This window comes from Protopterus annectens, chromosome 10.part0 (assembly GCF_019279795.1).
Source record: "Protopterus annectens isolate FY-2018-M chromosome 10.part0, PAN1.0, whole genome shotgun sequence".
NCBI classification, from domain to species: domain Eukaryota; kingdom Metazoa; phylum Chordata; order Ceratodontiformes; family Protopteridae; genus Protopterus; species Protopterus annectens.
In genome coordinates this window covers 105,223,348-105,236,505 of record NC_056744.1, presented here as the reverse complement: position 1 = coordinate 105,236,505, position 13,158 = coordinate 105,223,348, and the positions used below count along the sequence as shown (strand labels likewise).

General features: G+C 40.3%; 1 protein-coding gene across 1 annotated transcript in view; it reads left to right on the top strand.

Moving 5' to 3' along the window:
- The window catches only part of LOC122812984 (E3 ubiquitin-protein ligase rnf213-alpha-like), a 1,982,151-nt gene that overhangs the window by 1,714,493 nt on the left and 254,500 nt on the right, over nt 1–13,158 (top strand). The window contains 1 exon segment of the mRNA XM_044085079.1: nt 9,445–9,610. Coding sequence (XP_043941014.1) covers nt 9,445–9,610 — 166 coding nt within the window.

Genomic DNA, 13,158 nt, shown 5'->3' with positions numbered 1-13,158 from the left:
CGCCACCCAAGAAAATTATTTTCCTTTGCCCCTGTCAAGCAGAACCACAGAAGTGATCCCCGGGGTGAATTTCCTATTACCCATCCAGAAGAGTGCTAATGAGGAGCTCTGTTTGACATAGATAGGTAGTCTATTCCAGAGTATGGGAAGTCTCTGGGACAGGAATCTATCCCTCCAGCATGCTCTGTTTATTGTGGTGACAAGGTTTAGGTCCCTAGAGCGTGTAGCTCGGAGGGATTGGGATTTCTTTAAATGGAGCATGTCTAACAGCTCTGGGTTTGACATAGCTTTGTATGTTAGGCAGAGATCACCTCTGAGTAGTCGATATGCGATGGAGTAAAGCTGGAGTTTTTTTAGACGGTTTTGAGACGGTCTGCATAAGGCATCTGTTTGAGGCCAGTAATCCTCTTTGTGAGGTATTTTTGTGGCCTTCCAGTTGTTGTAGATGTCTTGTGAGGTACATACCAAAAGGGACGTTGTACTCTATAATGGGTCTAATGAGTGATGAGTAGAGGGGGACAATGTTTTCTTTTTTTCTGGATGAGAAACCTTTTGTGATGAGGTGTGCCACGTAGAAGGATTTCCTGACCACTTTGGCGATGTGATTATCAAAGGAGAGACTACTGTCCACCTGTGTCCCAAGGTCTCTTATTACACTTTCAGTGTTAAGTAGACTACGGCCTATGTGGTAGTTCATGGGTACAGAATTTTTACCAAAGGGGATGACAATGCACTTTTTGGCATTGAGCTTGAGACCATGTCTTTGACACCAGGCATCTGTCCCAGTGAGGCCCTTTTGTAGGATGTCCACATCGTTAGGAGTTTCAATTATGGCTCCTAGTTTGCAGTCATCTGTGAATTTAGTTAGCCAAAGACCTTCTGTGTTAGCCTGTACTTCAGAGAAGTAGATACCAAACAGGAGAGGGCCCAGGACTGAACCCTGTGGTATTCCACTTGTCACTGGTCTGAAGTCTGATTTGGAGTCTGCTACTTTCACAGTGTGGGTTCTTTCAGTAAGCCAGTTGGCAACCCATCTTGTGACATAGGGATTTATACCTAGTTTAGTGAATTTATCTATAATTCCAGAGTCGGGGATGGTGTTGAACGCCTTGGTGAGATCTAGATAGGCTGTGTGAACCACCTTACCCTCATCTATGGCTTTGGTGACTACTTCAAAGAAGTCTATCAGGTTTAGGAGACATGATCTGCCTTTTACAAACCCAAACTGTGTGGGGTCCAGGGTTTGAAGATCTCCAATGTCTTTGTTTATGAGTTCCATGATGATACGTTCCATGGCCTTGCAGACGAGGCTAGTCAGGCTAATGGGGCGGTAGTTCACGGGGTCTGTTGTGGCCCCCCCCCCCCTTTGTGGAGTGGGATAACTGTCGCGGTGCACCATTCAATGGGCACAAAGCCTGAAGAGAGGCTATGATTGAACATGGTACTTAGGTGGGGTGCAAGTTCATTCTGTAGTTCATGTAGAAGGCAGCCTGGGATGTTGTCAGGTCCCATGGATGCTGTGTTCTTGACTTTGGAGAGTGAAGTTTTTACCTGTGCAGCCGTGATTACAGGAACTTTGCAATATTCCAGTATAAAGATGGGCCCTTTAGGGGGTGAGAGGGGGGTAAAGTTAGCACTGAACCTATCTGCCAGGATGTTGGCAATATCAGTTGGTTCTGTATATTTAGTGTCATTGTGCTGTAACTCAGAGCAGATCTGAGTGTTGCCATTGAGATTTTTGACATAGCTATAGAATGCTTTGTGGTTGTCTTTAGAATCAGTGGCAATTTTGTTTTCAGAACTTGCTTTGGAGGATTTTATGAGGGATCTCAGCTTCTTAATGAGGCTGACCAGGGAGTTCCTCCAATTGCGGGATTTTACTCTGTTTTGCAACAGTTTATTTCTTCTGTTGTAGAGTTTGTTTATGACAGAAGACCACCAGACTGGCTTCCTTTTTTTGGAGGATAGCATCTTGGTTCTGTTAGGGATAGCATAATCCATGCACTCATGTAAATGCTTATAAAGTGCATTTGTGTAGGATTCAGCAGTCGTACCTCTATTGTCCATCTGCATGGGTGTCATGAAGTTTGCCACTTCTGTCTTAAGAATCGTGAAGTTGGCTTTGGAGACATTTTTTACTTTTTACGGTTGTTTTCCTAATGGGGGGTGGGAGCGGGATGTGGATGTCTAGGGTGATTAGCTTGTGGTCGGATCTAACCAACAAAGGAGCTGACCTCTGGTGTGGAACACCGGTCACCCATGTTGGTGATGACCATGTCTAGGATATTGCTGCCTCTGGTGGGGGTGTGGATAAGTTGATCCAAAGCGTTGGAATTGATGATTTCCAGAAAACGTTGAGCAAAAGAGTTGGTACATGAGTAGTTTTCCCAGTTAATGGTAGGGTAGTTGAAATCACCCATTATTACAGTGTTGGGTTGTACCTTAATATTTTCCAGTGTATCAAGAAAAGAGGAGTGGGAATCCTGGGGCATGGTGGGAGATCTGTAGCAAGCTACAATCTGGATTGCGGTTTTGCCAGAGTTAGTTGAACTTGGATAATCTCGGATGCATTATGCTGAGCAACTAGCTTGGAGGTGTGGATATCCTTAATGAATACGGACACGCCTCCACCTTTAGTGTTTCGGTCCGGGTTTGGTGGCCAAAAGGTGTGGTATGAATTATAGCCTGGTAATGCAGGGGTGCTCTCTGGAGCTTTGAACCAGGTCTTTGTCACTGCACAGATGTCAATGTTCTGCATTTTAAGGAGTGCCTCGAGTGAGTGCATTTTGAGGTTTAGACTTCTAGCATTGAGTAGCATTACCCTCAGATTTTGCTTGCTTGTACCTGTTACGGTGGTGAATTTGCCATTTGAACCTTGCCTAAAAAAGGCACTATAGGGGTGGCAAGAGCCTTTGCCAGTATCCGGAATCCCAAGGGCAACAGGTGCAGGCCATCTCTGGCAAAGCAGCGTGGTCTGTTGATCATGTCATCCCAGGCTAACAGATACTGGATTCCCTTAGAATAACACCAGAAGCTTAGCCAATTGTTAAAGTCAATCATTTTGTCCTTGTACTGTGGTGTCATTCTAGGTGATGGCAGGATGCTACTCAGGGCTAGGGTCATACCGGCTTGGGCTACAAGATCAGAGAGCTCCTCCATGTCTCTTTTCATGTAGTCCAGGGAGGTACGTCTCAGGTCATTCACACCAAAATGGAAAATGACAGAGTCATATTTGTACTTGTTGTGGAGTGACCTGAGTGCGTGCATTATGTGGCAGATCCTGGCACCTGACAGGCAGCTGACAGTAACTTTTTCCTTGTTTAGCCTGGTGAGTGGAACATCAGTGTGCCTGACTATAGAGTCACCTATGACTAGAGTGTTGGGTACGTTATGCCTTATGGGCTGTAGTTGAGTGGCACACTGAGTATGTGGACTATGTGTCATTTGGGTTGTGTTGGGGGGTGGAGGTTGCTTGCATTTCTGCTTTGGAGGTCTCTGTTGTTTGGGCAGATTAGTACAGAGAGTCTCCGTGAATGTAGGTGTGTGTTTTGTGGTTCTGTGTGTGTGTTTTGGTGGTGTAGGTTTTGAGGGACTATGTGATGAGTGTGGTGCGGTGCAAGTGTTTACCTTCTCCTCTTGACTGTCTAGGCCTGTCCTTGGTAAAGAGAGCTTTGCTTCCAGTTTGGCTATATAAGTGCTTCTCTCACAGGTCGTAGTGTTGGGTGGTAGGAGGATAGGGTTGTCTGTGTACATGAGGCAATTGCTGCATTGTCCCAAGATGCCCATATTCATCAGGTAGATAGGAGAAAACACCGGGAGCTGACCTTTAGACATGCCTAAATAGGTGCTTATTTATTAAGTACTAAAAACTGTTTTCCTCTAGACAAGTGAGGAAAGTTGAGTGCTGTAGTAATTTGTAACTTATTTAGCCAATCATTGGCTTGTCATGTTATACAAGACCAAAGTCTTTTCATTTTCACCTTTGCAAAACCTTAAATTATCTTACCTGGCTAGAATTTCCTAATTTTCTGAAGCTCTCCCACATAACCAATTAACACAGGCTCTTAGCTTTTATACTTCAATAAATTCCAGTCATTACCTAAGGCACTGACCTATTATACCCCCTCAGACTTATTTGTTCCACTGCTTTCTCCTTTAGTATACATCAGGCCATCTGCCATTAGACAAGAGCACTGAACCATAGTGTCTTCATAACAAGCCAATGGCTGAAATGTCCTTTAACATATGAACATTTGCCTCAAATCCAGGTTTATAGTGGGGTTACTTGATATAGCTAAACATTAACAAGTTTCCCCTCTTCTTTTCCATGTATAGATTTCACTTTTGTTGTGCAATCCATCCCATCTCCTTTCAGTTTTTACTACACCCCTCTCTAACTGTCTCACGTCTTCTAAGTGGTTACACTACCACTGTCCTCTCTTTACTCATGTCCTGTCTCCTCACTCTCCCTATCCCATTCTTGTCATTATCAGGCTTTTTCAATTTCTGTGTTACCGTCTCCACCCTCATGTCTGATAGTCCTGCTTTTCTGTCATTCTGCTGATCTCTTCCTCACATGTTCATGTCTGGTACCTCTCCTTTCTATAAAGTCGGTTAAATATTACATCAGTTGGTCTCAAGTTCTTCTACCTTGGCTTTTGTACATTTAATCTCCACATACCTAGCAACACCATTTATCTTGCATGCAGTACATATACAACTCTGGTTCCTACAACAGCCTCGTCTGGATATAAGGTGTGAATTCAGATTCTCTACATTTTGTGAACCCCTTATAATATATTATTGAACTCTCAGAATTAGAGTATCTGTAGATATCCATTATTTAATCTGCACATTTGTCACTAGAACATTATTCAGATGATCCAACGCCATCACTTTTTCTTCTGAAAGAAAAGTGATAGTATGTTTAAAGGTTATACATTACTATAACGTCTTTCTCAAATGTTAACCATTTCATACTTGTACTATTACCAGTACGAACAAACCTCCTCACAATTTTGGAGGCAGCAGTTATACTACAGCTTTCATTTCATTAAACAATAAAATAAGTGGCTTTGCAGTCTGTTCAGATAAGTTTCATAACTACACATACAGATGAAAGGTTAAGTGTCTGCTGTGTAAACAAAATAAAGAAATGGTTTAAGAATCCATGCTAAACAAAAAACACAAGACACTGTTATTTGGCTTATATCTCCAGTTTGCAGCCAAGTAGCATAAAATATGAAATTTTACCTATTTCATCCCAGTGTGTCACTATGCAGATTCTCGTATGAGAACAGAAGAGTTGCTGATAAAGAATCTTTCCCAATGAGAAAATATGTCATTTCCCTAGATACAAGTTTTCTGGATATTTTTAACCTTGTGAACCGATTTAAGCTAGATTTATGCAGAGACCTCTGGACTTTTACCATTAGCTAGTGTGTGCGTGTGTGTGTGTGTGTGTGTGTGTGTGTGTGTGTGTGTGTGTGTGTGTGTGTGTGTGTGTCTGCATATATAAATGTATATATAATCAGATATCTTCTGGATGTCTGCCATGGGATATAAGTTGGCATAGAACCAGGAAGACACCGAGTCATCTTTGTATACCAGGTGCACAAAACACAAACACTGTCTGCAGAATCAGCACTTGGGTGTAACACTTCACAATTAAATTGTGAAAAGGTTTACATTTATTTTATGACAATAATTCCACTGATAAAAGCAAATATGTAAACACTCCCATGTAAAGCAGTAACCACAGACAAACAAGACAAACCAGTTTCAGAGTTGCCTAGACACCTTCATCAGTGCTGTCTCATGTATAACATCATTTCCTGACTTTAAATAATATTACCCAGAATACTTCATCTAGTAGTTAAGCAAATAAAACCAGAGTTGCTGACAACAATTTGTGATGAGTATGCAGAGAACACTGAGATCCTCTTAGCAGAAAATAATATGAACATTTGTATGATAAGCAGTTTTACAATACGAAGGAGTTTGTTTAAAATAAACAATTTGAAAAGCATTTGAAGTATGGTTATGTTATCCTTGTCTTTTGTTTTATCTCAGAGTCCACAAAATCCACTCAGTGGACCCTTTCATCCTCTAACATGAGCAGAACCCAGAGAGCTCACCAGCTTCCCCTTCCATAGGAGGTGCATGGTGAGAGCCTTCACATCCATTAATTCCCAAGTTGGGGTGAGCTCATCAACTAAGTCCTGCTGTTCGGGCAATAGTTGATTTTCTCCCCTATCTAATTCCCTATTAATATAGTGTGGATTGTGAACTGTGCTTTAGCTTGTTCGCGGGAGAACCCAAGCACTCCCGCACACCATCCTCCAATGTGTGAAGCACACTGCTGCAGTTCAAGTATTGCTAGGCTGATATTGCTGTTAATGGTTCACTATTACACCTTTAGGTGTCATCGGTGCATGCAAGCCAACTGCTACCCTCCCTCCAGGATAGATGTGCCATTTACTCCTGCACAGCTCAGTGAACACAGCCTGTCTTGATCACAGTAAAAGCGTCATCCATCTTTCCCACGGGCTAAGCTATGCCATTCTCATATTTTATTTTTTTCTCTGTATGTCTTTGCCCCATGTCTGCTTACCATCATGTCTCCCACAATTGGTCACAGCCCTTTTGTTCCCTTACCTAAAAATACTCAATAGGATCAAAACAAAAGCTGTTGGCGGGGCACAATTCAGGCAACCAATGTGCCCCCCACAACCCTGCCCTCTTATGCCCTCTCTAGTGTCCCAGCAATGCCTAACCCACCTTTGCGCATTAAGGTATGTGGTCTGTATTACCGCAGGATCCCACAATGCCATTCCTATGCAAGCACATTCTTATGCACATGCATACACACACACACACACACACACACACACACACACACACACACACACACACACACACACACATGAAATGCTGTCACCAAGTGATTGTTGATGAGCTTAATGCCCTGTCCTAGGCCATGAGTTGGCATTACCTCCTCTCCATCATGGCATTGTGGCCATGTGCAGCCAGCTCCTTCCTGCCATCTCTGCAGAGCAGGTTCCTTTGCCAGCTTTATCAAGTACCTGAGCCACTAATCAATCTTAGGTCACCTAGACCATAAGAAGAGCTTTATTCCTGTACATCACTGGAGGTGTACGTCATTACCATCTTCACTATTTCTTGAGACACATTTATAACTGTACTTACTACAAAGTGAATAAGTTTATTTAATCTGTCTATCTTTTTATATGAAAGTGCTGCAGCAACACCTTATGCAGATGCATGATATGACATTATCAGTGGTGTGTTGCTGTCATAATGTACAGGTGCCTTGAAGACTGAAGCATTTGTGTAGAAACTTTAAAAGCTCTGGTTTGTTTTCAACTCAAGGTTTGGTTCACATCTTTACTTAGTAGCCTACATATGTAATAGAAGTATTGCTTAAAGCAGTATTAGCATATACATATTATAGTAGTTCCACAGAACATTACATTGTAGTCATTAGAGATTCTGTTAGAACCATGTGGTTTCTTGAGAGGAGACATGATTATAGCCTAATAAGAAAACATTATACCATTCTCCCATTATAACTTTTTTGATGTATTAATTTGCAGTTATGCTACTAATGATTCTTTATCATATTTATAAAAATGTTTAACTATATTTTGCTTTTGTTACAGAATCATTTTTGTATTAAGTTGAGCATTGTGATGTCAGATCTCTTCCCTGTGCTATTAGGTTCTGTTATATGCTTTATATGGGCAAATCCATAACATTTTTTTAAGCCTTGCGCACCTCCATAGGGCCTCTGCCCGATGATTTACTACTTTCACCCATTTGGCCAGTACGTTCCACAGGGGTGAAAGCAAGACATCACTGACTTAGGTGAGAGCCCTGCAGTTCATTCCTTCCTACCCAGAAATCCATATTATCCCATCCATTCCCCTAGTGGTGAGAGAGTCTGGTGGTAGGAAATAGCCAGCTTGTAAATTCTGCAGAGTGGCCTTCCCATCCCTCCACATAAGTTGGACACAAACTCTCCATATCTGCATGGTCAGGAGAAAAGGCATGCATGCTTTCACAAACAATTCCTGTCCCCCAACTTAGCATTGGGCAGTTACAGGTGGATATTACACCCATTCACCTGAAGGTGTTGCCAGGGCACTGGGTCTAACAGTCTTATTCCCCCAAGAATGAGCAAGCTGACATTGTCCCCTCAAGTTGACCTTCTACTTCATCTGGCCCCTAAGGTGCTCTTGCTACTCAAGCAGAGCTCATCTGGAACATAGTCAGGACTTCATCCCTCTACACTATGGAGATGGGCTAATCCATGACATTTCTTTGAGAAGTTGCCAATGCTTGAGCAAATTCAAATGTTTTTTTTTTAAAGTTAAATCATTCCCAAACAGTGTCCTCTGAAAACTCTCATTATATATTACACAGATCAGTCTGCCATGAAATTTCTTACAAAGGATTTCCTTCCCTGTCCATTTATTGCATATTTAGGTATAATAGGCTCATCAGGTGCAAAATTTAAACATGAATTGCTCAACTGTTGCACTTTGGCAGTAAAATGCATTTTAGCAAACTAAACAGTTCTTCAAATGTTATATAGTTTAGCATTTTATGTTAAGCAGAGGTCTTATTAAACAGTTTCTTTTTCTTATGTTACAAAACTGTTGGCATTAAAAAACAGAGCCTGTACCTCACAAATGTGCTGCAAGCTTTGTATTTGAGGGCCAAGTAGAACAACAATTGCAAATAATCTAGGGTGAGTTTACCACCCATTTCTTATGAAAAAGTGCTTACTGGGACCCAGTTTACCTTTTTTTTCCTGACAAATTATCTTTACAAGTTCACATAGCTTATCATTGTTGTATGATATTCATTTTCTGAAAAAATGGAGATGCACAGAAATAAATAAAAGTTAAAGTTTTCTATTCCAACCTACAGCATTGTGTGTGTGCAATTAAGAGTCTATTCCAAGCTGCAGAACCTTGTACAGTTCATCTTCACTTTCCTGAATCTGTACGTTTACTAATTTTGCAAAATCTAGTACAGACCACTGAATGTTTATCCTTAGTAAATACAAATCCTCAAACTGAACAGGAAGGGAAAAGGAAGGAATACATCCTGAAAAGGAGCCACACTGTTTTCTTGCTTTAGACATTACAACACTTACCACGTTATCAAAGGCATGTAAGCCTTCATCTACAGTAGAAGACAGTTATTTAAAAAAAATGCTTATAACTGACATTTTCATTATACATTTACTTTATTTATATGCTTTGTCAAAGTCAGGTACTCATCCAGAATTATTGCAGGATTGTTAACATTTTCAAGATTTGATTCACCTGTTTACCTATTACATGACTGTATTAATCATTTATGTTTAAAGGTAACAAGTAATCTTCACATTTTTTTTCTTTTGATTTTTTACAGAGCATTTCAGAAATGATTAAGCCAGCAGTGAGTAACCCAAGGCATTTCTTATGGAGACATCTTGAAACTGATCTTAGGTTGTTGGGGAAAGTCCTGGGGAAGAATATTGATGATACCGCAATGTGTGTTCATCTGATAATTGACAAGCTGCTGACTAAGAATCCAGGTACTCACAGGCCATATCCTCATGGTGTTTGCAAATAGGTTAAATATGGAAATATTAATTATTGCACCTACAGGATTTTGCCAGTGTGATTCCATTTATGCTTTCACCACTCCGCTATGACCAGTGTTGGTGTGTCCTTAAAAGTTAGGCGTCTCTCTGAAAACCTAAAAACATCATAAGTAGTTTAGGTTTCCTCAGCTTTATAATGAACTTGTATTGTGCTACTGTTTTTTAAGTTAACTATTTTTTTTAGTGTTCTGTCATTTGGTCACAAGCTTTGGGTTGTGACTAAATGGATGAGACCTTGGGTTCAAGCAAAGAAGAATAAATTTCTTTCAGTGGGTGATAGGCTCACTGTCAGTCATAAAAAAGAGCTTAGCACGCTCGGTGTATTTCAGAGTAAAGCTTCTGCTGTCCCAGGTTAAAAGACACCATTGAGTGAGCTCAAAGGTGTCTTCTTTGGAAGATGTACAAAGACAGAACCCACTAGGAGAAGACCCCAGCATGGACCCAAAAAGCACTCTCTCAACTTTATTTATTTACTGTATTTTTCTGTTTTTGTTTACCATGAAAGTTGGACTGTGCAAAGCCCATTTGCAGTGGACTCCCAGAGAGAAAAGATCCAACAGATACTCACGATAAAAAAAACAATATTTTTACAAAGCTATATTACATAGATAGTTCTTAAGACATTTTGCTACAAACAGGTAAATTGTTCTGACACTGTACAAATATAAAACTGGTATTTCTTCTGTGTTGACATTGTACAGGATATTAATTTTTAAAGTATTCTAAAACATTTACTATGTAAAACAGTTCATGTGCAATATATGTGACAAGCAGGCATTAGATATGACTTATAGGAGATGGGTGGAGAGTTACAGTATAGATGTTAGGAATAAGTAAATCTGAGGTAAAGAGTGTGAAACATTAGTTGGCAGGTAGATAGTAGTTAAAGTTCGAAAAGGGAGAGAGGCATTTTATAGCTAATGAGTCTAGTATAGTTGGGAAAAGATTAATAGGTTACTTACTGGCATAGAACCTGGGTATAAGGGAGTAGTGAAGAGTATTTGAAGGAGTTGATAAAGTGGAATGTCAGAAAGAAATAGAAATAGGAGCAAATTGTGCAAGAGTAGCAGAAAGGTTTCTTGTGTTGAAAGGGATAGAGGTTGGAACAGGATAAGGATATGAGATGACAAATGTAAATGGAGTTAGCCAGGTGAGCAGACTGTGCATAGCCATGTGTAGTTTAGGTGTTGTACTAGTAAAGGCTTGAAGGTGGAACGTTTCATGGTCTGTTTTAGGTATGTTGGGAAGGTGTTCCAGAGCCTGCATACGTAATGGGAGTGTAAGTAAGTCTAACCCTTCTGCTTTATCTTCTTATAATCCAAATCTTGTGTTTGTCAACATCAGCACCTTAACCATTCCATCTACCAACAACTTCCTGTTTAGAATTCACCTTTGTAATATCATTATACAGAATACTTTCAGGTTAGAGTACCAGTCTCAGGGATATGGCAGTGGAAACTACAGCCAGAACTGCAATGATCTGAAATGTTTCTATTAAATAAGCAGTTTTCCCCATAACTTGCATTTAATATTCATTTCCAGTAAATGAAAAACTACTCTTTCACTGCTTTTCATAGATGTAGGAGGCATGATTTTTTAACTTGTTGATGAAGATCCATTTCTATACTGCTACAGGTTTTGAAATCTGGAAATGCATGTAGTTGCTGATGCAATTTTTAGTTCTTACATTATGATATGTAACCTCTTACATTGTCAGGCTATCAAGATGCATTACACTGCGGTTGGCTTGATTCACTTTGTCATTCATAACAGTGTCAGCATACACTAAGCTGGCCTGTAGCATTTAGATTTTGTTGATTTTAATTAACAAATTAGGTTGATAGGCTTTTTCTTTGTTTACAGAGTGTACTTTGTTCCAATGTCATGTACTGGTTTCCATCTTCCACAGTAGATGGACACCAGATCAGGCTGGCCATTGCTTTACAGCACTCTTCATCTGCTTTAGTATCCACCCCCCCCAGAGTTTCATACTTGTCCTTGTCCTTTCTGATATCTTGTCAGAGTCCCACACTCATGCTTTCAGCAGTAATATGCTGCTTTATGCTAACAGTTCTGTTGTTTTGCACAGCTTCACGCTAGTGCCTGGTTTACACAAGGACTACTGCATATTACCTTTGGCAAAAGGATAAATGATATGATTCACATTTAAGTAACCAGTCTGCCCGGTGTTTACTAATTTGCTATAATAACAGCAGCAGCAGCACTGAAAGTCCAGGAACTTGCGTGTCTTATACAGACTTTTGATACTATTTTTATATGCCCAACAGGAGCACTATTAGACTAAGCAGTAAGAAGTAATTATGTTTTTAATCTTAGGGACCTTCTCTTCTGTGGCACTGTCAGACTTAGGTCTCCTCTTTCCTAAAGCTTGTTACTTCTTCATCAGTATGGTACTATATGTGATATTCTTCTCACATCAGCTGCTGCATCCTTCATCAAGGTCTGTTGTCTGGGTATTCGAGGCACCTTCCTACACAGACACTTGTGATATGGACAACTAAACATAAAGAAATTGATGTTGTTCTTTTAAGTGCTTTAAACAAACAGAAGCAGTCCAAAATCAATGCACGGAATTATTTATTTATTGACATTTGGTTACCAGGGAGGTCTGACTAGGTAATAAATACCCATTTTCAGTGGAGACCTGGGGAGAAAAGCTCGGGTGAGTTCAATAACATCAAGTAAAACAGCCGTATAAATGTAACTAAGTAGCATATGGATACAGTAAAGCATGAGGAGACACCACTGATGTAATAATAAATGAAAACAATAGAATTAGTCAGTATACACAAACGTTTTAGAAGCATAGCCTAGTATGCTAGGAAATGATCAAAACAAGATGATACAAGTATGTCACTCCCAAACCTGAGTATCGAGATAAAACAGAGCAGATGTTAAATATCCCAAAAAAGGTACATGGATATTAAATATACACATAAGCCATTTAGTTTTTCACCTCCTGTACTCTATGGTGATGAATTTTAAATACCTAGGCTTCTGTATGTAATTGTCAGATTCCTGTCCAGAAAAGCCCCACTTTCTAGGCCAACAGCTCTCCAACCTGTTCTTCACACTCATTGTGCAAGTATGATATATTTTCAAATACTTAAACTTTGCAGTTGCTAAAATGATGAGAGATGCATAACATAACAAAAGTAGTGTAGCTTTCACTTCAGGTTTACAATTGTTTTGTTGCGTCTTTCGGCTTTTCCCGGTTAGGGGTCGCCACAGCGGAACTCCGGTCCGCTAATGATTGGTAGTTGATTGTATTCGTCTTTATAAAGCTTAGGCCACTGAGGATGCTTTGGCATAGTATGGTATGGTTTGATCCAGGACAGATGTCCAGATATAAGTTGCATTTACATAGTGGCAAAAGATAAAAGTGACTCTGAAGCAGTCCAGGATCAGTTCATGACCCAAGTACTGGAGAGGGAGGGTGGGAGTTACCCACTGACGCC